This window comes from Marmota flaviventris, chromosome 5 (assembly GCF_047511675.1).
Source record: "Marmota flaviventris isolate mMarFla1 chromosome 5, mMarFla1.hap1, whole genome shotgun sequence".
In the NCBI taxonomy this organism is placed as follows: Eukaryota; Metazoa; Chordata; class Mammalia; order Rodentia; family Sciuridae; genus Marmota; species Marmota flaviventris.
Window position 1 is genome coordinate 114059166 of NC_092502.1, and position 24015 is coordinate 114083180.

At 36.5% G+C, this 24015-nt stretch overlaps 1 protein-coding gene across 2 annotated transcripts in view; it reads right to left on the reverse strand.

Annotated features, from left to right (window-relative positions):
• Positions 1-24015, reverse strand: part of Nln (neurolysin) — a 108018-nt gene that overhangs the window by 28789 nt on the left and 55214 nt on the right. For both annotated transcript variants that reach the window (XM_027951604.2, XM_071612556.1), the window contains exons 4-8: positions 17346-17453; positions 15009-15111; positions 14031-14191; positions 9335-9470; positions 6381-6747 (exon numbers count right to left, since the gene is read on the reverse strand). In XM_027951604.2, coding sequence (XP_027807405.2) covers positions 6381-6747; positions 9335-9470; positions 14031-14191; positions 15009-15111; positions 17346-17453 — 875 coding nt within the window. The remainder of the gene's footprint in view (positions 1-6380; positions 6748-9334; positions 9471-14030; positions 14192-15008; positions 15112-17345; positions 17454-24015) is intronic.

Below are 24015 nucleotides of genomic sequence, written 5' to 3' on the forward strand. Positions count from 1 at the left end.
GCAAGGGGCAGGGTGATAGCCCTGAGAAAGCAAAGGCTGCTGTGATCAGGGCAGAAGGTTCTCTTTGGGTCCTCTTCACCTCTCCTACAGAACGAAAGCCTCCAAGCTCTAGGAGAAGGGCAATGAATCCTATTGCTTTTAGAGCTGTGGTGAAAATCCACTGCCAGCTAGAAAAGGGAACAGAAAAAAAGCCTCCACCCCTGGAGAAAGGGCAGAAATACATCATGGGTGCAGACCTACAGCCAAGGGTGAAGCAACTCCTAGGACTCACGGACACAGAGCTCACTTTGTGATTAAGACTGAGCACGAAGGGAAACCTTAATATTGAGGTTAAAACAGACACTGAGAAAACCCTGGTAAATCAATCCCCATCCTAAACACAAGACAGAGGAAACTGAAGCTGTAGCTTATCAAGGTTAATCATGGCAGCATTTAGTAGTCAAACCTAGTTTGATTATTAAATGAATCAAACCCTCATATTAAAAGTCTCACAGAAGAAAATATGTGGCTATTTTTAGACATACAGCTATTTCCCTCAACCTTTACTATCCTATACAAATGTCTGGCTTTCAAAAAATAGTAATGCAGTACAAAGATGCAAAGGAAAAAAGAATATACTATCAGGAGGCAAAGCAAACAAGAGAACCAGATTCAGAAATGACAAAGATGTTGGAGCAATTGGAGTGTTTAACTCAGACCAGTATGTTAAAAGGAGGAAACAGTGGATACTATATATCAGCAGATGGAGATACATATATACATATATATATTTAGTACTGGGGATTGAACCTAGGGTGCTTAACCACTGAGCCACATCCTGGCCGTTTTTACTTTTCATTTTGAGACAGGGTCTTGCTAAATTGCTTAGGATCTTGCTAAATTGTTGGGATTACAGGCATGTACCACCATGCCCAGCTTAGATGAATAATTTTTGCAGAAAGCTGAAAATTTTAAGAAAGAATCAAGTACAAATGCTAGAAATGGAAAATACAGTAACAGAGATGAAGAATGCTTTTGACAAACTCATTAAGCAGGCTTGACACAGTCAAGGAAATAATCACTGAACCAAAAAATAAATTACCCTAACATAAAAAAATTTTTTTAAAGGATGATGAAAACAAAACAGAACACAACATCAAGAGTCACAGGGTAATGTCAAATGATATTCTATATGTGTAACTGGGATCTTAGAAAGAGAAAGAGAGAAAAGAAGAAACATTTGAAGAAATAATACTCAAGAGTTTTCTAAAATTAACACCAAACCACAGGTAGAAGAAACTCAAAGAAGGATAAAGCACACCACCATAAATATATTGAAGCTGCCCAAAATGAGTGGTAAACAGAGGCTCTTACCTGCTGTACCACTGGTGTTAGGGATTGAAACCCAGGCCTCATGCATGCAAGGCAAACACTCTACCACAGAGCCACAACTCCAGCCATAACAGGGGATCTTGAAGGCAGTCAAAAGAAAAAAGCATAGTATGTACAGAGGGACAAGAATCACAACAGACTTCTTATTTGAAACTATACAAGTCATAAGACAGCAGAATAATGTCTTTAAAGGACCGAAAGAAAACACCTGTATAAGGGGCTTGGTTGTGGCTCAGTGGTAGAGCACTTGCCTCACACCTGTGAAGCACTGGGTTCAATGCTCAGCACCACATAAAAATAAATAAACAAAATAAAGGTATTGTGTCCAACTAAAAAAAAAAACTGTATAAAAAATCTTCTAGAAAAATAAAGACTTTTCAGACCGACAAAAATTTAAAACACTACAGTGTCAATATGCTTGAATGATTAGACCTTTTTTTAAATTTTTTTCTAATAGTTTCTTTTCCTTTTTTTATACCTCTATTTTATTTATTATTTTTATGCGGTACTGAGGATCGAACCCCAGTGCCTCACATGTGCTAGGCGAGCACTCTATTGCTGAGCCCCAGGCCCCCCCCCCCTTTTTAAAAGAAGGATAAAAGGTTTATTTTGGGTCATAGTTTCAGACCATGGTTGCTTGATAAGGCTTTATAAACATTATTTATTTATTTATTTATTTTTGTTACTGAGGATTGAATTATTTTACTAATGAGCACATCCCCAGAACTTTTAAAATATTGAGATAGGGTCTTGCTAAGTTGCTGAGTTGGACTTGAACTTGCAATCTTCCTACCTCTGTTTTCTGAGTTACTGGGATTAAGGCATGTACTTCCATGCTCAGCTCTGAACTGGAAGACATTTTAAAGGAAGTTCTTCAGACAGAGGGGATAAGTTACTAGTCCAAAACTTGGATCTACAAAGAAATGAAGTGTTAAAATGGAATAGATGAAGATACATGTAAAATGTATTTATTTTTAGTTTCTCTGAATAAAAAATGACTACATAAAGCAATAACATTAGGAATGTGTTGGGTGTTTATGTGAAAGTACCAACAATGGCATAAATGAGAAGAAGGAGAAATTGGGAATATATCCTTAAGTTCCTTGTATTCCATGTCAGGTGCAGTACAATGTTACTTGAAGACAATTCCTAATTAATCAAAGATGTATATTATAAACCCTACGGTAGCCATTAACAAAAATTTTAAAAGAGATATAAATAATATACCAATTGTGTAAATAAAACTAAACCATAAAAAATCCTTAACTTGGGCTGTGGCTGTGACTCAGTGTTAGCACCCTTGCCTGGCATGTGTGAAGCACGGGGTTTGATTCTTAGCACCACATATAAATAAATAAAATAAAGGTCTATCAACATCTAAAAAATATTAAAATAAAAGTCCTTAACTAACCCCCAAAAGGCAGAAAAGTGAGGAAAAACTACAGATGGAGGCTGGAAATACCATTTGGATAGCACTCAAGAAGCCCTGGGTTTAATCCCTCTCCGACCACACAATGGTAAAATAAAGTACTGATGGAACATGTAAAAGTTGGGTGACATGGTACACACCTGTAATCCCAGTGACTTGGGAGGCTGAGGCAGGAGAGCACAAGTTTACAACAAGCCTCAACAACTTAGCGAGGCCCTCTCTCAAAATAAAAAGGGATGGGGATGTAGTTTATAGCTCAGAGGCAGAGTACCCCTGTGTTCAATCTTTAGTACCACACACACACAAATAGGGCATAATATTATCATATCAATAATTATATTAAATGTGAATATTCTAAGCATGCAACATAAATGCAATTAGTATAAGCACTAATTAAAAGAGATGATCCAAGAGGATTAAAACCCAGCAAGCTCAGGGAGCATGGTGGTGCAGACCTGTAATCCGAACTACTTGGGAGACTGTGGCAGAAGCATCTCAAGTTTGAGGCCAGGCTGGGCAAACTTAAGTTTATCTCAAAATTTAAAAAGATCATGTAAATTGAAGGGAAATCGGTAGCGTAGAGGAAAGGGAACAAAGGGGTGGGGAAAGAGGGAAAGGAGAAATGCTGGAGAATTATATTGGCCAAATTATATTGTTATACAGTGTGCATATACAAACATGTAACAACAAATCCCACCATTATATATAACTATAATGCACCAATTAAAAAATATGGAAAAAAGGAAGGATGGGGGTATATCTCAGTGGTAGAGAGCTTGCCTCGCATGAGAAAGGTTCTGGGTTCAATCCTCAGTGCCACACATCCACACACACACAAAACAAGCTCCAACTACATATTATCTATATGAGAGGCCTACTTTAAGTAAAAAGTAGACATTTGAACAAGGAATATTAGTCAAGATAACAAGGGACAATATGTAATGATAAAGTAATAAAATCCTAAAAAGTTATAACAATCCTAAAAAAATGTTTTAAAATACATGAAGCAAAAACTGATAGAACTGAAGAAGAAATAGACAAATCTGCAAATATAGAGACTTCCTCTTTCTCTCAGTAATAGAACAGGCAGACCAAATTAAAAAAAAAAAAAAATCAGTGAGGATGCAGATCTTAACAACACTATTGATAAATTTTATCTAGTTGATATTTATAGATCACTCCACCAACAAATACCAAAATAAACATTCTTTTCAAGTGCACATGAAACATTCACCAAGGTTGGTCATAAGATAAATCATAGGAGTTTAAAAGGAACTGAATAGATACAAAGTATATCTTCCAATCAAAAAACAAAACAAAACAAAAAACAAACCCTAGCTAGAAATAATGGGGAAGATCTTTAGAAAAATCTCCAATACTTAGAACTTAAAGCATACATGTTTATGTTAATGCATGGGTCAAAGAGAAAAATCACAAGAGATTGTAGAACATACTTATTTTTTGGAATGAAAACAAGAGTACAATACACCAAATTGTGTGGGATACAACTTAAAAGTATTGTTGGAACAAACTTCATTACTTATATTAAATGCTTATATAAAAATAGAACTCTGTCAAGGCTGAGCTAGGAGCAAACAGGACACCAGAAGAGAAGGAAGGCAGAGGGAGACAGAACCTATGGACATATACACCAGAAACTGTGCATTGAATTTGTTAAAATTTTCAGCCAGCTCAGCCTCTGTGTATTCAGTAGCCCGATCAGTGTTCCTGCAAAGATTTTATGTCATGATTTAGAAGTATATAAATAGGCAAATAGAATTTAAAAATCTTTTATTAAATGGGAAAATTACAGAATAGGGGAATCCTTATTCTGCTAGTTTTATACCTCCTGCTGTATTGTGAAACAATGTATATACCTGGTTTGAGAATGAAATGGGAGTTACTGCAATGGAGAGATAATAGGTGAGTAATTTTTCCCAAAAATATTTGAAGAATTTTTAAAACTTTAGCTTGAAATCAAAGACTAGTAATTTTAAAATCAGTGATATTTTGAGGAATTTTAATCTTTCTTTTAAAAAAATATGGATTTATTTAATTTCAAAGGTTTCCTTATTCCAAGATAAGGCCTTTCCTAATTTTATTTATAAAATTATGCTGACTAATAAAAGTCTTTACCTGGTGATCTTATGTTGAAATAACCATCAGGTTTTTTTGTGTTTGTTTTGTTTGAGAATCTCAGTATTGATGAATAAAAACAGAAATGTGATTTAAAGAAAGAAACAAATAGTCTTTTAAAAACTTATTCCCACTATCTTTTTTTTTTTTTGGTCTGACAAATGAAACAAGTTAATTTCTCTCACTGTTATTAAGGGAGAATGTAAGGGGACAGGAAATAAATATTAATATGGTCACTACCCTCACCAAAGATTACTCTCTGGTATCGATACCAAAGTGCTGGTAGCAATGACCAGATTTCTCAGAACAAAAGAAACCAATTCTGTCTCAGAGAGACAGCAGGATGAGATAGCAAGAATTATTATACTGACACTGGAGAGATTATTGGGATAGTGATAGGAGATTCCAATGTTGGAGGTTTACCACTCAAAGAATTCTTCACTTAAAACTGTATTTGGACACTTTTTAATTAAAAGTAGACCCATCTACAGTTGACATGGTTTTATTTTTAGGTCACATCATGAGTGAAAGTAAATCCATAAAGCTCTGGGATAATCTAGATGCCTAAGGACACCTGTGCTTGTCAACTGGATGGCACAGGTACCCAGCCCCATTCAGTCAGTGGACTACAAATTTATATGTTAGTGAACTAGAGGGATGCTACAATTTCCTTTGGTCTATTTGGTAAAATGAATTAGTAATTATGACAGGTTGGCTTTGTTTTATAAATTCATCTAGGGAGAAAGAGATCGAAAACCTTTGTGTGTGACAGAAGATCGTGGAGTCCATTTGCCATATGTTAAAAAAAATGATGATAATGTTTTACATTCTTATCACAGATTGACAGCTGGGCTGGGCAATTTGCATATGTAGTCTTTAATGCACAAACAACTCTGTAAAGGGATTATCAGTTCTCTACTAGAAGCAAAGTGTCAATGAGTTTATGTCATTCAAGCATTCAAACTTAAGTTTAATTGACTACAAAGATTTTGCTATTCCTACTATTTTTGTGCTGCCTCCTAGCCAGACTGAAGGGAGTGGTCATAGATTTAAGAGGACTGGTAGACAGATTACCCAAACATCTTTAGAGTCAATTTTAAATTCAACAAATGCAGTGCACACAATAGATGATGATAGCCCCCAGTATATGTAAAAGCTCTTGTTATATGCTGGGAAGTCTTCCAAATGCTTTGGAGGTAACTAATCAACTTGATTTTACAATAACCCTACAAAGCAGATGCCACAAGGATTCTCATTTTATCAGATTCTATAATATAGGTAAGAAAACTAAAGCACAGAAAAATTAAGTTACTTGCCCAGTAAGTGATGAAAACCCACATTTTTAACACCTCCACTAAGAATCACTCATGGGAAATGTGGAAGGAGGAATCTTAAACTGATTAGTAGCTGAATCCCTAAATTCCAGCAATATGATCCTCAGTACCTTGGATACAGGTCCAAGTAGAACTGTCCCAACACTTCTCCAGTAGCTTTATCCTTCACAGTGTAAAGTGTAACACTTTTATTCCAAACATGCGCATCTGTCACTTGCTCAAAGGAAAGTCCCAACAACTCCTGGTAGATGTTCAGCAAGCCTTCAGTGACCACCTCGATGGGGAAGTACTCCTTGAGGGACTCTTGGTCTATGGAGTATTTGAGTTCTTCTGTCTGAGTCATGTAATAGTGTAGATCCCAGGCATTGATTTTTCCATCGTATTCAAAACCTCTCTCGTTACATTCTTTTTTCTTCAAATTCAACATAAACTCTCTTTCTGCCTCACCCAAGGGTTTTAATTTATGGCTTAAGTCATCTGTGAAGAAATGGGAAAAGTTAGTGGTCTACTGCTCTCTGGAGCAAGCCCATTCATCCAAACTTCCAATGTGTTAACATGGTGCTAAACATGAGAAATCAGCAAGGAAGGAAGAAGGAAAGCTCTATTATGACAGCAGATTTTACTCCTGCGGGTGATTAACGACTCTCCCTTTTTCCTTGAGCACCACCAAAACCTGACCATGACTTCCTGAGAGCACCAACAAAGGTGAGGTTTACCTCAAAGAACTCTAACTCAAGGATGTAATTAGGGTGCAAAGTAATAGTGAAACTAAACTCGTGTGCACAATTATTCTTCAGTGAGCTTAAGCTTTTAAGAAAGCCAAGGGAAACAAACCAGATGTGACCTGTGGTCAGTATTATCTAGAAATTGCTCAACATATCTGACAGCCACGGGTTTAGTTTCTCATTGCCCATTCCTATGAAGGAGGACGATTTGGATAGAGCAATTCTACATTTTAGATGGAGAAACTTCTGGGCACCATGCTTTATTTACTATCTTCAACTGTTAACTACTTGTTTTTTATTTGGCTAAATGAGTATGTGCTTCTGTATTTATTTGTCACAGTTTGTTACATATGTTAAGATAAAAGTATGCTTGGGTTTGCGAGGGACATGGGAGTTTAGAGGTTGCCCCACGCTGTGAGATGGAGGCAGTAGTCTGAGAAATGCCGTGAAGAAAGAGGAGGACACTCAGAGAGGATACAAAGAGATATAGTTTTGATTAGGCCTGTTATGTTTTAGATCTGAAATGTTGCCCAAAGGCTATGTGCTAAAGGCTTGTTTGCCAGCCTATGGTCCTATAAGGAGGTGGCACAACCTTTAGGGAGTGGGGCCTAACTGGAGGAAGTAGGTCATGGGGGAAGGCTTTTAAAGGATATATTTTGTACCTATCCCCTCCCTCTTATGTGTTCTCTTATGTGCTCATTCTCCCTGTCCCCCAACCCTTCCTTTCTTTCTGGCTGCCATAAGGTAAGCAGCTTTGTGCCATCTTTCACCATGATGCTCTTCACCACAGGTCCAGAAAGAACATATAGACCTTTCCTTCCTTAAGTTGATTTTCTCAGGTATTTTGTCACAGTGACAGAAAGCTAACTAACACAGCTTGTGAGAGAATATATAAATGTAGGCAGCAACAGGACAATTCACTTGAGAATAAGCCAATTTCAAATTAGAGGGAAAACAACCTTAAAGGAATTAAGTTAATCAGATGTGTGAAGGAGAAATTTCAGAATATGTAGTCACCACTAAAGGAAACCTCAACAAACCTGTTAAGTCTTTGAACCATCCTCTTGTATAACATGCATTGGACTGTATGGCAATTACCTGCTCACATCCCTGTTACATTCACTAGGTAGAAAAACCATTGAAGCAAGGACTTGTCATATGCCTTTCTATAATCCTACCACTTAGTATGATAATAATCTGTCATGCCTAATACTATGTAATTATTTCATAAATGTCTCCCCAATTAATAAACTATATAATAATAAATATCATTTGTGGAATACATAATCCATATATGATGGATTTTAACACATATATGGCTGATTTAACACATCATTCTCCAACCTAATTAAGTTAATAAAAGGATTTCAAAACAACAGATGAAATAATTTGGAATGTTATTGAAGGTGAATAAAGTTTGAAGGGGTTAGTGGGGAAAGTACAAAAGAAATCATACTATGGTTAATTCAGATTAGAGATATAATAACAAAAAATAATAATATCTTTATTGTGTCTGAATTATTCAACCATTTTCACTAAGATGAAAGAGAAAATAATGATGGTTGGAATGCGGACACTAGGACTGAGAGGATAAGTAAGTGAGAGAGTTCCAGAGACTAAATGTCATGGACATAAGAGCCATGATTTGTATAAGCTTTATGAAAAAATGACTTAAAATGAATGTGAATATAGCTATTTTATATTACCTTCATACATTGACAAATGGTTTCTGGAGCATAAAATGTTTACTTTTTAAAATATATGTTGTTTTGGGGCTGGGGATTGTGGCTCAGTGGTAGAGCGCTCGCCTAGCACGTTCGAGGCCCTGGATTCGATCCTCAACACCACATAAAAAACAAAAGATATTGTGTCCAACTACAACCAAAAAATAAATATTTAACAAAAATATGTGTTGTTTCCATTTATATCATATCTGTCAGCTTATGTCATGCAAATTCATAAATAGCCAAACTGTAACTACTAAATACCTAGTGGCAGTGAATAAATGCAATGGGCTAACACTGTTTAGATGTCATGTGAGGAATCAGTATAAAAATCTCAAACAACATGAAAGATAGAATGAAGAATAATAGTAATGTCATAATAATAATAGTAATGTCATAGTAACCATGAGAAGCCGCTAGAATAAGTACACTATCTAATAGAAGAGGTGTTCAATGAATTTCTCTTGATTGAATGAAAACCTGGATATCCTCAAAGAAATATTTGATTCGAGACCTTAAATTGACATGATATAGCAAAAAATCAGGGGAAAAAAAAAAAGAAATGGAAACCATATAACTTTTTTTTTTTTTTTTTTAAGAAGAAAAAGAACTGACCGAGAAAGGTTGTCACACGGCTTGTACTCTTGGCAGTATTCATTTCAAGGACAAAGTCAGCATGTGTATTGTAGCCAAGTAGCTTGGCCACTTGGGCCCTCAGTGGCAGTAGCTGCTGCAGAATGATGGTGTTTTCCTAGGAATAAACAACAGCAAAACCAAAAGATAATAAGTGAACCCAAAGCACTAAAAGAAGAGTTGTTATATTTTGAGGTTTGCAAAACTGTCAAATGTTTTTAAACCATTACTGTGGTAAAATATAAAAAGCATAAAAATTTGTCATTTTAACTACAGATGCATTAGTATGACTACTGTATGTATAGCATGTGGCATTAAAGTATAGATATATGAGTATACATGTATATGTATATATGTATATATATATACATATATATATGTATATCTATGTTCAAGGATGTAAAGAAATTGGAACCCTTGTGCATTGCTGATGAGGACATAAAGTGGTACAGCTGCTGTGGAAAATTATATTCTTCATAAAATCAAACAAAATTACCATATGATCCACAATTTCACTTCTGAATATATATTATACAAAAGAATTGAAAGCAGAGACTCAAAGAGATATTTCTACACACATTTATAGCAGCATCATTTACAATAGCCAAAAATGGAAGCAATTCAAGTGTCCACTGACAAATGAATACAAGAACAAAATATGGCATTTAACACAATGGAATACAATTCAGTCTTAGGAGGACACACTACAACATGGATGAACCTTTAAGATATTATGGTAAGTGAAATATGCCACTCACAAAAAGATACATGATATCATTTATATGAGGTTCCAGAGCAAATTCATAGACACCGAAAGCAGAATGGTTGTTGTCAGCATCCAGGGTCAGAGGAGAATGGGGAGGAGTGTTTAATGAACACAGAGTTTCAGTTAGGGAGCACAGAAAAGTTCTGTGGATGGATGATGGTGATGGCTGCAGAATAATGTAAACACAGTTAATGTAACATGCTATGATCTGAATGTTCCCCTAAAATTTATATGTTGAAAATCTGTGTTGTGATATGAAGAGGTGGGGTCATTTTGGAAGTGACCAAAGACACGAGGGCACTATACTCGTGAATGGATTAGTGCCAAATAAAGAGCTGAAGGAACAGGTGTAGGCCATTTTTGCCCTTCTATCATTTGAAGAGCAGCATTCTTCCCCCTTCTCATGTGAGCAGGTGGCAAGAAGCACCCTTCCAGACACTGAAGTCAACATCTTGATCTTGGACTTGTCAGCCTCAAGAACTATGAAAATAAATTTCTTTGTTTTTTTTAAATTACCCAATTTGTGGTATTTTGTCATAGCAGTACAAACAGACTAACACACCATAGAACTCAATATTTAAAAATGTTTCAGGGATTTTTTTCCCCAAGTAGATATTACAAATACTTTCTATATTTGAATTCTCTTAGAAATGTATTGATTTTTTAATAATAAAAGGAAAAGTAAATTCTCCTAGAAGTAAATACACGTCATAAGAAAACCAATTCTAATAATCAAATCAGCAAATTATTTATGGACTAATTTCTAGGAAGACCTGAATTCAAAATTTGGCTCCACCACTTACTAGCTATTTGACCTTGCACAAATCCTTTGACCTTTCTGAGGCTCAGCTCTCTCATCTTCCACTTTTTTCATCTCATTATAGGGTGAACGTGAAGATTCAAATAAGAATAATGTAAAGTACTTAGAAAAATGTCTGACATAAGAGCAAATCCTACATAATTACCTGTTAATAGTATTTTAGAATCTGGAAGCATGGATAAGAGATGTATACATACTATAATTCTAGTTTGAATTATACTAGTTTGAATTCTTCTTTCATCTTTTTCATTTCCCCAGATCTTTTCTTCAGATTGCCAAATTTCTTCCAACACCTATTCTCTCATTCTTCCTTTTATTAACAGTTTTTGATAAACACATGGTTACCCAGCTACCCATCCTAAATCTACTTGTGGCCATGCAAAACTTAATGGGACAATGGAATGTAAATGAGATGATGAGTGAAATTTCTAGGTTTATCTTTCTCTCTTGTTTTTTTAGTACCGAGGAGTGAACCCAGGGGTACTTAATCACTGAGCCACATCCCCAGCCCTTTTTATATTTTATTTTGAGACAGGATCTTGCTAAGTTGCTGAGGGCTTCACTAAGTTGCTGAGGCTGGCTTTGAACTTGCCATCCTCCTGCCTCAGCCTTTTGAGTCACTGGGTTTATAGGCATGTACCATCATGCCCAGGTGGGTCATCTCTTTATAGATGCTTGCCTTGCTAGTTGTGAAAGGAAGGTAACAACAATGACTTCAGAAGTCACATACTGAGAATGGCAGTGCGTTACAAAGAAATAAACCTTTAAAAAATTGTGGCAAATATATAACGTAAAACATACTATATGTAGGATGTATACTCTATATATTACATGTTATGTTATATATAAATATATATGTGTATTTCCAGTACTGGGAATTGAACCCAGAATTGCTTTACAACTTAGCTACATTCCCAACCCTTCTTATTTTTTTATTTTGAAATAGGTCTTACTAAGTTGTCAAGGCTGGCCTTGAACTCGTTTTTAAACCATTACTGTGGTAAAATATAAAAAGCATACAAATTTGCCATTTTAACTACAGATGCATTGTAGTTAAAAACATTCCTGCTTCCCTAGCTACTGGTATTACAGGCATGCACCACTACTCCTGGCTGTACTTTAACCATTTTTTAAGTGTCCAATTTCCAATTTAGTGGCATTAATTATATATTCATTTATCTTAAACAGAAATGCTATAACCATTAACAAAAACTGCTCAGGGTTGCTTCTATATTCCCTGGTAACCTCTAATCTACTTTCTGAAAAGAAATAACTTTGATCTTATTTGGGTCACTATGATTTTGATTGACCTCTGTAAAGTTGCTCAGTCTGCACCTTGACATACAGAGACTAGTGGCAGAAACAAGATGCTGCTATAACAAAATGAAAAAATGTACCAGAATGGAAGTGAGGCTTCTGCATTCACCAGGTTGGGAAGCTAGTGGTCCTTATTATATCACAAAGAACATTTGTTAAAACTGTTGTTTGCTATAACGTAGAAGCAAGCCATGCACCTACTAAGTCTTAGCTTCAAATAAACTGTTTGGGAAAACTAACAATGTTGGCCTGTTTGTTGGTATACGTTGCTTTTGAAAGGATCAAATGAGAGAGGTGAGCTCATGTGAGTATTGACCAATTTACAAAAATAAAAGGAAAAGAATTTTGCTAAGGAAGGTTCTGCTGTGGTCTATAATATGGGTTTCAGATGGCTAGAAAAGCCACTTGCTCTGTTTCTAACATCAGGAGGAAAGAATGTCACTTGGAGTGACTGAATTGCAGAGATTAGTTTGAGAATACTGCCTTCCTTCTTAAGCCTGCTTTTCGAAAGGCTCCAAAGCAGACTCCATTAAATTGAAGAAGAGAAGGATGGACAAAATACACAAGTCAGCATGTAAGATCTGGCAGGAATTATGGTCAAAAGCAATATTTGGTATAGTTATTATGGAAGAAAACAGATGAGAAACTTAAGTTTCTGAAGGAATTTTATTACCAGGATGATATAAGGCCTGGCCTAGTCGTGTGGTTATTTGACTAATAAAGTAATCCTAACTCTTCAAACTGGCACTAGCATACATTTCATACTGGAACTAGCAGTACTCTAAGATATGGTCACGAAAGAACGCCCTGCAGGCAAAATCTAAGACCACGGAGTACCACTGATAAAGGAATACTCGGAGAAGGCAGACCCAAATAAATCCAAGGAACTTCACCAGAGCATGGAATCCTAATTTCTGCCAGTTGTTGAAAACTGTTGTGTCTGCTGTTTCTCATTCTTTCCTTTTCCAAATGGGAGGGCTACTTATTTCTATTTATTTATTTATTTATTTATTTATTTATAGCAGGGTGAAGTAGATGATAAAATGTCTTACTTTCATAGACTGCTAGATCATGAGAAGCTATCACTACGAAGAACTGTGTGTCCCACAGAGATCTTGATCTTCGAGCTCAAGGCAATAACTGGATGGGAACTGACAAATGGTTCTATGAAAAAAAGGGTGTTCATGGTTACCCAAGTAGCTAGAGGAACAGACAATGGTGGAATACGCTAGTTGGCTAAGAATCCACTTCTACTTCCTTTTAATAATAAAACCCTCTAAGCTGAGCAACTGTTTGTCAACAAAAGATTACATCTCAGCTTCCTTTGGATCTAGATACAGCTACAGGATGAAATGTGAATTAATGGGATGTGAATGGAGTTGATGTCAGTTGCTTCTAGGTCCTGGCCTGTACTGTCTTTCTCCCACCTTCTCAACAGGCTGGGGAAAAATCATTTTCAGGAATGATGTTGGAAGTCAATTGTTACAGAAGGAGAGATACCTTACCAGCCTTGTAATGCTGACTTGGGAAAGGAATACAACTTCTAATTTATGACACCCATTCTATTTTTATCAGAACAGTTTAGTCTATGGCCATACAAAGCAGGTTCCACTGAGCCAAACCTAAAGGTCTTATAGTCCTGGGGAATTAGAAGGTGCGATGCATACACAAATAGGAATATTGCCGCTGAGATGAATTCAATATTGGTAAACAAAGCAAACCTCTTCCTTAAAATCTTCTATTAAAAACAAAAGAAAGACAAATGTATGTATTACCTCTTTGCATCTTGTATTAAAAGCCATTTCCATCTTCCTTCTGGTTTCGGGGACACAACATTTCTTCATGACAGGAAAATAGTGTGGATATTTTAAGGTAATTTTATACTTGTCATCACCTGTCTTTTCTAAACTGTCAATGAAATCATCAGGAAGAGCACCTGCAAAAAATCATTTTCTTATACATCACTTTTTCCACTCATTACTAGTTTATTTAGCATTGGCATGGTGCCTCTAAGTAGCTCTAGGAATTTGGTGGAGTAATTGAAATTCAAGTAAAATATGACAATCCCTATATTATAATTTTGATTTTGTTGGAATAGGAGTGGTGGTGAGAGGCCAGGTGGCTCAGGAATGGTAATTCAAACTATGAATAGGCTTCCGTGCACCTGAACAGATGGCATTTTCATGAAGAGTAGAAAAAATTAAGCCAAGGAAGACCCAGAACAGAGTAAGAGATTAGTTTAAGTGACAATGCAGGGGACACTGCAAGGTAGAAAAAAAGTTCAGGGCCCTGAAGGCTATTAAATACCAGCATAAATTACTAAAAAAGATTATGGGGAAAAATTATGAAATCTCCTCTGGACTGTCTCTAGAAATAGTTTACATTCTTATTAGCCTAAAGCCTAATTTTGGCTGCTTCAGTTGTTGTTTCTATAGGAGGAGTGATGGGTATAGGAATTGCATGATTTTTTAAAAGAATATTTTGAATTCTGATTTAAGTTTTCTGTCTGGAAAGCACGGCAATCTATGAGGTGACATTATTTGCCTAAATTATATACTTTGGTTTTTTTTTTTGAGAGAGAGAATTTTAATATTTTTTTTTTTTTAGTTTTCGGTGGACACAACATTTTGTTTGTATGTGGTGCTGAGGATCGAACCCGGGCTGCACGCATGCCAGGCGAGCGCGCTACCGCTTGAGCCACATCCCCAGCCCTAAATTATATACTTTGATCTAGAAAAATAACAGAATTTTACCAAGTTCAGCCTTGGAAAATACCAGGAAGGTATCATCCTCATTGAGATTTTTGTTAAAGTCAATACATAGCTCACTCATTTTTTTCTTCATCGATTTGATTTCCTGAAATGTAGAAAAATATATATAACATTAGCAGTAAAAAGAAACTTTCATTTTTTATCTTCATTGGTTAAATAAGTTTCACTCTTATATGCAGACTGGATTTGGTACCCAACCCTCAGGAAGTACTTTGAGATGTGCTTGGGAAAGCAGGTGCTGGCAGTCTTCTCCCTTATGCCTGTGGATGCAAGAAAGGCAAGTTTCGTGGTGCATTATAAATTAATTGTAAATTTGAAGAACTAAACAGATTAATAATTATAATAAGAGTATGTAAAAGTTATAATAAATGTAGTATCTGGTACACTGTGCACACACAATAAATAGATGTTTGATAAATTAATAAATCTAGTAGCCCATCACCAATAAGCATATTTCTAATCTTTTCCAATTCCAATCTTTTAATTAAGTAATCTGGATCTGGTGCTGAAGCAAACCAAGAGAAAAGTACTAAGTAATTAATTCTAAGGTTGTTTTGGAAAAAAGGTAATATCTTAGTTTTACAAAGCATTTGCTAACAAAGGTGATTTATGAACCTTAACATTTGCATCAAAAGTATTAGGTGGGAGATCAATAAGCAAGGAAAACTGTATTAATCTGTCCCATTCTTCTAACAATGCTACATCAACTGGGAACCTGTTAGAAATGAAGTTTCCTGAGAACCTACGTTAAACCTACTGAAATGCCAACTCTTGAGAGTGGGGTGCTATAACCAGACTTTCAACAAGCCCCACAAGTAATTTCAGTGCACTTTAACTTTGAGACTACTGCCTTAACACATATTGTTCACTGCTTTTCTTAGGATACTTTGTCTTTCCAATTTCCCTTCCATCACTCCTCCTTTGATCCTATCTGAAGTTCCAGGGGTGTATCCTCTACAAAGTTGAAGAAACTACTCTATCTTCCTTGTGGTGACTTGTTCAAATAACCCAAGCCTGGCATTCCTCTGACTAACATTTGCAGAAAAGTATTAGGTTGGAGATGCAAGGAAGTAATAAGCAATCTATAACAAAAAAAATTTGATTAATGTGTCCCATTCTTTTGACAATGCTAGATAATGAAATTTACTTAAACTACACTGGTTCTCAAACTGTGGTGTTGATAAGAAGCATCAGTGTCTGATGGGGGATTGAGGATTAGGTCCAATATCCACTGTGGGTCACAAAGACACAAAGGGAGGTTTGATAGGAGCTTCCCAAAGTCCTTCTGGATGGGGGAGTTTTCAGCTACTTTAGTAATAAAAGGAAGTCAGCCTTTGGATAACACTAATACTAAAGAAGACAGAATAGAGGCAAGAAAAATCAGGAGGCACCACTGGTCATCTAGATTCAAATAAACCATAAAGCCCATTTACCTCTGCATCTTCCAGTTACACAAATGACTAAATATCATCTATTTTTTTTTAAAGGGAATTTTGTTAGCTACAACTAAACACATTGTACCCTTATAGTTTTCATACTATAGAACTGAAGGATTGGCCAGGAAGGCAAAGGGTCAGACAAGCAGATCAAGTGCCTTTCTCCTCTAATGAGGATGAAGATGACATAAGGTGATCAAAGGGCATTGAGGTGGCAGAAGGGTACATGTCTCAGTGGTGTCTTTATTTATATCTATCATGATGACATTTGGGCTGGATTTCTTTCAAACTTATTTCCGGGTCTGCTCTCTAGAAGACTGATCTGGAAATAAATATGAATTATATTTCCTGTCTAAGAAGAATGAGGTTAATTCTGCAGCCAAGTTTAGTTCTGAACCTAGAAGGATTGGCCTTAGACAAAATAAAATTTTGAGAAGCACTTTCCAGCAGCTAATCTCTCTTTATAAAAGAAGCATATATCAATCATAGTATGCTCCATTCCAAAGTGCTGGTTTTAAAATTCTCCATCAATAAAGAGTTTATTACCAGTGCTCTATCTCTGTATGTCCAAGAGAAAGAACATACAAGCCAACTATTAAGATCTCGAACCAACAAAGAATATAAAATAGATCAGGGGAAATAACCCAACACACATAAAACAAATAAAACCTGGACAGAATTTAAAAACAATTATTAGTTGTTTGTCAGTACCATGAGGTTAACAGGAGTTATAGGATTTAAAACATAGAATACCAAACACATTGTAAATGCATCTTTATTATGGGTTATTTTATTACACTCCAACTGCTTCCCTATTTCCTTATTTCTGTTGTATTTTATTTATTCATTTTGTCCCCAGTAAGAAAAAGAAACATAAACTCACATTTTGTACTTGTTCTGGAAGATGGAGTCCGTTCCTTTTTCCCATTTTAACTGACTTTTCCAAGTATCGTCTGGCTTCAGGCTTTATCTTTTCCAAATCACAAGTTTCCTGAAATTAATAAGTGTGACAACCATTTCTGTTGCAAGTGCATGCGTAAATTATAAACTATGATGCCAAAGCAAATTTATTCATCATCTCTGTTGAGCTGTGAAGCACCTAGGTGATTATAAGGCAGGCTCTTTTAAAAACATAATTTCTTTTATGCTTCAGTGAGCTTCTGCTCATTTAAAACAGAAAAATTAAATAAATATAAAGCTAACCAGAATTTTGTTGCCTTGCCTCAGAATCAAGAGTGCCCTTACCACTGGAAGGTGTGATAATAGAAGTATTTGCATAATCTCATTCTGAGCATTCTTTATGACTGAGTAGTCCTATTTTTTTTTTAAACACTTCTTATCACAAATCATCTGGATTTAATTTTCTGTCATTTGCTAACCTGGTTCTACTTGAAAGGCAGGAATAGAAATAATGGAACAAATGCAGAGTAGAACTCTTTTGCCAAAATACCAAACAAGGACAGCTGGATAAAACCACAGTAATAGGCTTCCAATACCTCACAAATGCTTTCACTTGGCAAGAGAGATCAAGGAACCACAGCAAGCTGCATATGAACAAGTGTCTAGGGAAAATGAGTCAGCACTGCATAGAGAGGGGGAAAGCTGCTGGTGAATTTAAATCTCTATGCAACAACACAACACTCACCCAAAGAACAAAGGGCCCTGGAGGAGAATGGAAAATTCCCCCAGCTATAGACAGGTAATAAAAAGATCATGTTTCTCCAAAATAGGTGGCAGAACACTCATAGCACATCTGGATGACTGGTCAGTTAGTGGTCCCTAGTAGGAAATGGACTCCAGACAGATTCAGCAGGTGTAATGGATTCAGTCTGGTTGACAGCCAAAGAGTGCCTTCTGTCACTGGAGCTTTACCGACTTCCCATTGGCTGGATACTCTTTCCATGAAAGACCTGGATTGTTCATCCTTGAGCATTCCTAATTTTCCAGCTAATTAGTCTTTTAAAAGACTGCATTTAGCTTTAGAGGCTGCATTTTAGATGCTGATGTTAGGGTCCTGCTGCAATAATTACATAATTTTTAAAACATTTTGATGCAGCAGGTGAATACCGTTGTATTTTAACTGAGGGTACTATTTGAGAGAGCAAACTGTATTTCACTTTGTCCACTAATAAATAATTTATGTCACAGTACTAAAGCACTTCCTGTTCATACATTACTCAAAGTTTCCTCTGAGTTTACCCTCAGTGGAGGCAAAGAATAGTTAAGACTTCTTTTTTCCATAATAACCTCCTTTTGTGTCCCTTTAGAATTTGTGACCATGCTGGCATGATTGAAGTTGGAACCCTCCCTAGGTAGTACTGGCATCTACTGAAATCCTAGCAGCAGGTGTCCGCAATGGGAAGAAACCCAGAATGTCCAGGGAGATACTGGGTTATGGGCTGGCTCCCTCAGGGATGGCCAGCAGTTCAAATCACAGTGTTCATGCGGATGTGATTAACTTGGATTCATCTGGGCTGGCTTTAATAGCGTCAGGAAGTCTGTTCTCAAGTGTGAGGCATGGCAACAGGAGTCTCTAGACGGTACAATACTGTAAGTTGTACAGCTGGGAGAATCCAGGCGGTAGCAATGTGTGTGGAGGAGGAGGAATCCCCAGTGAGAAAGGCCTGGCAAGAGCTAGGTAGGTTGTTAAGAAGGACCCAGGTGAGTAGGTAGAGATGCAGAGCAGAGGGTCAGCCTGTGAGAAGCTGAGGCATGCAGCTGGACACCTACATAGACATTTGGGCTCCTGGGCCACATTTCACTCTGAGCTTGGAACAAAGGCTCATCACAAAGCCTCACTAGTTGACATAAGCAGACTTCCAACTACACAACTGTGCTTGATCATGAGGGGCCCTCATAGTGAGTAGGACTAAACTTGCCTATCTACAGGTAGTGAGGCAGCTATTTCAGGAAGCCTGGAAGTATGCTTAGGATACTCAAAATTCATTGTCTGGATTAAAAGTAAAACTACTTATACTCAAAACAGGTGATTCAGGTACAAACAGGTAGAAGGATATTCTGAGAAAAATCAGCCATGAATTAGGTCCAATTAAAATATGACTAATTAGGGGTTGTGGCTCAGTGGTAGAACCCTTGCCTAGCTGTGTGAGACACTGGGTTTGATTCTCAGCATGCATATAAATAAATAAAGAAAGGTTCAGTAACAACTACAAAACATTTAAAAAATTCAACTGACTAAAATACTCAAATAAAAATTCAACTTACCACAGAAATCATGCTTAACAAAAATCTGACTCAATTATAACCAGACACAGCTTGCTAGTCATAGTGAGGTCTCTGGCAATCTCTGGAGGTTTCTGGAAGGAGTGAGGCAGTTCTAAAATGCACTTCTTAAGCACATTCCTGTTCCAGAGCCCATCATGATAACACTCTCCTTTATGATCTCCAGGCAAGGTCAGAATCCCCCTCCAGGGATCTTTTAAGAGGGAACTGAAAACACTTCCAGACTGCTTTGCTGTCATACTTTCCTTCCTGAACAAGGCTTTCTCCCCTTGAACTTGAACTGGGCCATAGGCTCATGGAGGAGGTTTGTCCAGGGACGGGTAAAGTTCTCTGCAATACTTTTTAAATTTAAACGATCTGACAGTAAACACCCTTATTTTAACTTCTGTGGTGACAAGATTTATTTTCCTTTTAACTTCCTCCTGTTATAAAGAGCTTTTATGTAAATGTGTTAATATGTTCTGCCTGTCCCCCACCTCATAGGTATGCTTACGTGCTCATTTTATAGGCAAGAAAATGAGGTTAAATGATCTTCCCAAGATCACACAGCTTTCGCATGGTAAAAACTGAAGAAAGTAAATTGTTTAAACTCTCAGTTTACTACTTTTCCCAGTGTATCACAGGAATTCATGACCATCCTTGAAGCTTTATCACTTGTTAAAACTCCATAAGAAAAAAATGAGAATTTCCTTCATTTTCCCCAAATCCTTCCTACCTTTGTCTCCCTGACATTGTTCCTCCCCGACTCTTTTTTTTTTTTGCAAGATCTTCATATTTCCAGTTTCTAATATACACAGGTAAAGACATTATTTTGGTGGGATTTGTCATACTGTGCTTACTTTGTATGCAAAGTAGAAATTATAAAGTTGTTGAAGGAACTCTGAAGATTGAGACTGCACCTTCCTCTATCATTTAAAAACGAATTCACAAACTTTAAAATCGCTAAGGAAATATAAAGATATTGGAATGGGCTATTGGAGCCTATTTCAAAAGATAAAATAGGGAAATAAATTGTTTACTTGTTTTATTTGCAGTTCAGTTTCCTTTTTCTTCTATCCACCCCCCAACCCAATCCATGATATTTATTGTTAGATTTTTATCCTACCACTACATTCCTGGACTAGAGGGATGCAGAAAAAGATCCTCCTCCTGACTACTGACTCAATATGCCATCCAGGATTCATGGCTTGCGTGACAGCTATAGTCTGAGGACACTGATGTAGGACACCACACTGCGAGAAGACACATTTTATTGGGGGCTAGTTGGATTTTATTCAGCATACATTTACTAAGCTCCTATTGATGTCAGACACTAGGGAAATAAAGCCAAATATTCTTTTTTTTTTTTTTATGTGTGTGTGTATGTGTGTTGGGGATTGAACTCAGGGCGCTTGATCACTGAGCCACATCCCCAGCCCTGTTTTGTATTTTATTTAGAGACAGGGTCTCACTGAGTGTTTAGTGCCTTTCTTTTGCTGAGGCTGGCTTTGAACTCGCACTCCTCCTGCCTCAGTCTCCTGAGCTGCTGGAATTACAGGCATGGATCACCATGCCGAATATTCTTGAGGTGCTTTACGTCATATGAAGGGGTAAAAAAGATCTATTAGGAGATGATGTTAATATCATGTAGGGTAAGAAAAAAAAAAGATATTAAGTATGTAGATAAAATTGAGGCACAAAATGGGGGAACTGGGCCAATGGAGAAGCCCATGGTGGTTGATGCTTACATCTGGATCCCTAGGCTTTTAAAGGCCTGACAAAATTACAAGTTTTAGTATATTGATTATGAAGAATGACTACACGTACATATTTCAAAACCAAGAAAGTAGGTGGGGAGGAAAGAGGAAAGTGCTGGGGAGTGATATTGGCCAAATTATATTGTTATACTGTGTGCATGTATGAATATGTAACAACAAATCCCATCAGTAATGTTCAACTATAATGTACCAACAAAAAAACATGGAAGAAAAAAGAAAGAACAAGAAAAGCATGGTAGATAAAAGGAATTAAATTACAAATAAATTTTAGACAGTTTTTCATTTTTTTGGACATAGTTTTAAGGTACTGGCTCTTGTATTTTAATTTGGGACACTGGCCCTCCAGAGTTGGTGGAGTAGGAGAGATCACATTCATGCCCCAAGTTGGCCTGGGGGCATAGTTTAGTGGCAGCACATTCTGAGCACAGCTGCTCAGAATGCCAGAGGCCCTGGGTTTAATCCCCAGCACCATAAAAACAAAACAAAACAATAAAAAACAAAGAAATCAAGCATCTATACTTAATCCCATGACCTATACATCAGCACTAACATTAAAACTTCCCCCTTTAAATCTCTAGTTGGCCCACAACTCTGAAAAAATATAAACAATATTACAAAAGTCATTCTATTTTGCTTGCATAATTCAGCCTTTATTTTACCAAAGAATTCCTCTTATGCATTTATTATTTAGTAGTAATAAAATATGCCTGGATTGTTTTATCTGAAGACATGTACATTTTCTCACTAATATAGCTAGAAATTCCATGTATGAAACCTTCTTTGCTTTTTTCTTTTTTAACTTAATGATTGAAAAATCTTTTTGAGATCTGGAAAAATACTAAGACCTATGGCCATAACTGCTGGTTTGACATTTGGCCATTTTCAAGCTAATAGGATAAAGAAATCCTTTTTTTCTTTTTCTTTTGGTGGAATTACATATTCATTTAGTATGTTAATTGTAATGAAACATTTGATATTCACAAATGAATAAACCTATGTATATGGAAGATATAAGAACAAATTAAATCCATACTTCCCTTAAGATACAGGATATTAACAATGTTGTTGCATTTACTAATACAACTGGGAATCTAAAAAAGATAAATGTCCTGAATTTTATGATAAACAATTTTCCTGTTTTACCACTTATCTATATATTGTTTAGTTTTGAGCTTTATAAAATGACATCATGCTGGTGGAGTAGAAGAAGGAGAATCAGGGAGGGAGGAAGGATGGGAAAGGGGAGGAAATATGGAATGAATTGAACGAAATCATGTTATATGCATATATAAATGTACCAAAGGAATTTCTTTATGTATATAATCAAAAAATAAATAAATGAGCAAAATAAAAATCAGAGAATAGAGGAAGAAAAATATGGGGAGAGAGGAAGGGATGGAAAGAAGGGGGAACAGGGAATGAAATCAAATTTCTTACATGTATGATTTTGTACACACAATGTAACCCACTACTGTATATGACTATAATGCTCTTAAAAATATACACACACACACATATATGTGTATATATGTATATACACATATATGCATGCTACATGCAGCACATTGCAATTTTTTCTTTCATTGTTACTTAGATTGAGACATATTTATTGTTCCATGGTTGCTAGTTTCTTAATTTCAATGCTATAAAATATTCCACTGCATAAATGTACCACATTTGGTGTTTTTTTTGATGGACCTTTATTTTATTTGTTTATTAATATGTGGTGCTAAGGATTTAACCCAAGGCCACACCTGCGAGGCAAGCGCTCTACCACTGAACTATGGCCCCAGCCCCATGTACCACATTTGATTGATCCATTTTGTTGCTGATGGAAATCTGGGATATTTCAGTGTTTTACTGTTATAATGTTGCTATGAACATTTGTTTAATTTCATCTATGAACACATATCGCCAGCTAGCCGGACTGGCGACCTGAGCTGGCTTCACAAGAGCTGACCACGTCAGTAACTAAGAAAACAGCAAAGAAAGCACACAACACACAGAAATACGTTTTGCTTGCAGGAATCAGGGATGGCTCTCAACCTTAAAGGTCCACTGGAAAAGAGAGAGAAAGCACACTTGAGACCCTATTTATTGAAGGGAAGACACTTGAGAAAGTTCCACCCAAATGAGGCAAGGGATTGGGTTTCAGCGGGGTGTAGCCCAGGAATGCCCACTCCCAGAGCTGTAATTCTTTGTGGAGCAAAGGTGAGGTCCGCCTGCTTTGAAGCCAGTTTCACACATCCATTACTCAAGGCTCAGCTCCTACGTGCTCAGCTCCTGTTTATGGCAACCCCCAAGAAACACACACAAAAGTACCTCTAGGTAAATATTGAGGCAGAGGTGGGGAGGTTACAATAGGTTGTAGAGAGTTTAAGATCAGCTTTATAATACTAAGGTTTTCTCCAAATTAGTTACTGCAATTTTTAACTAATTACATTTGTACTAGCAGCGAATGAACATTCCCACTGATCAACATCCACAAAACACTTTGGCATTGTCAGACTTCTTAATTTTTGCCAATTTCATGAGTGAAAAATAGTAACTTAT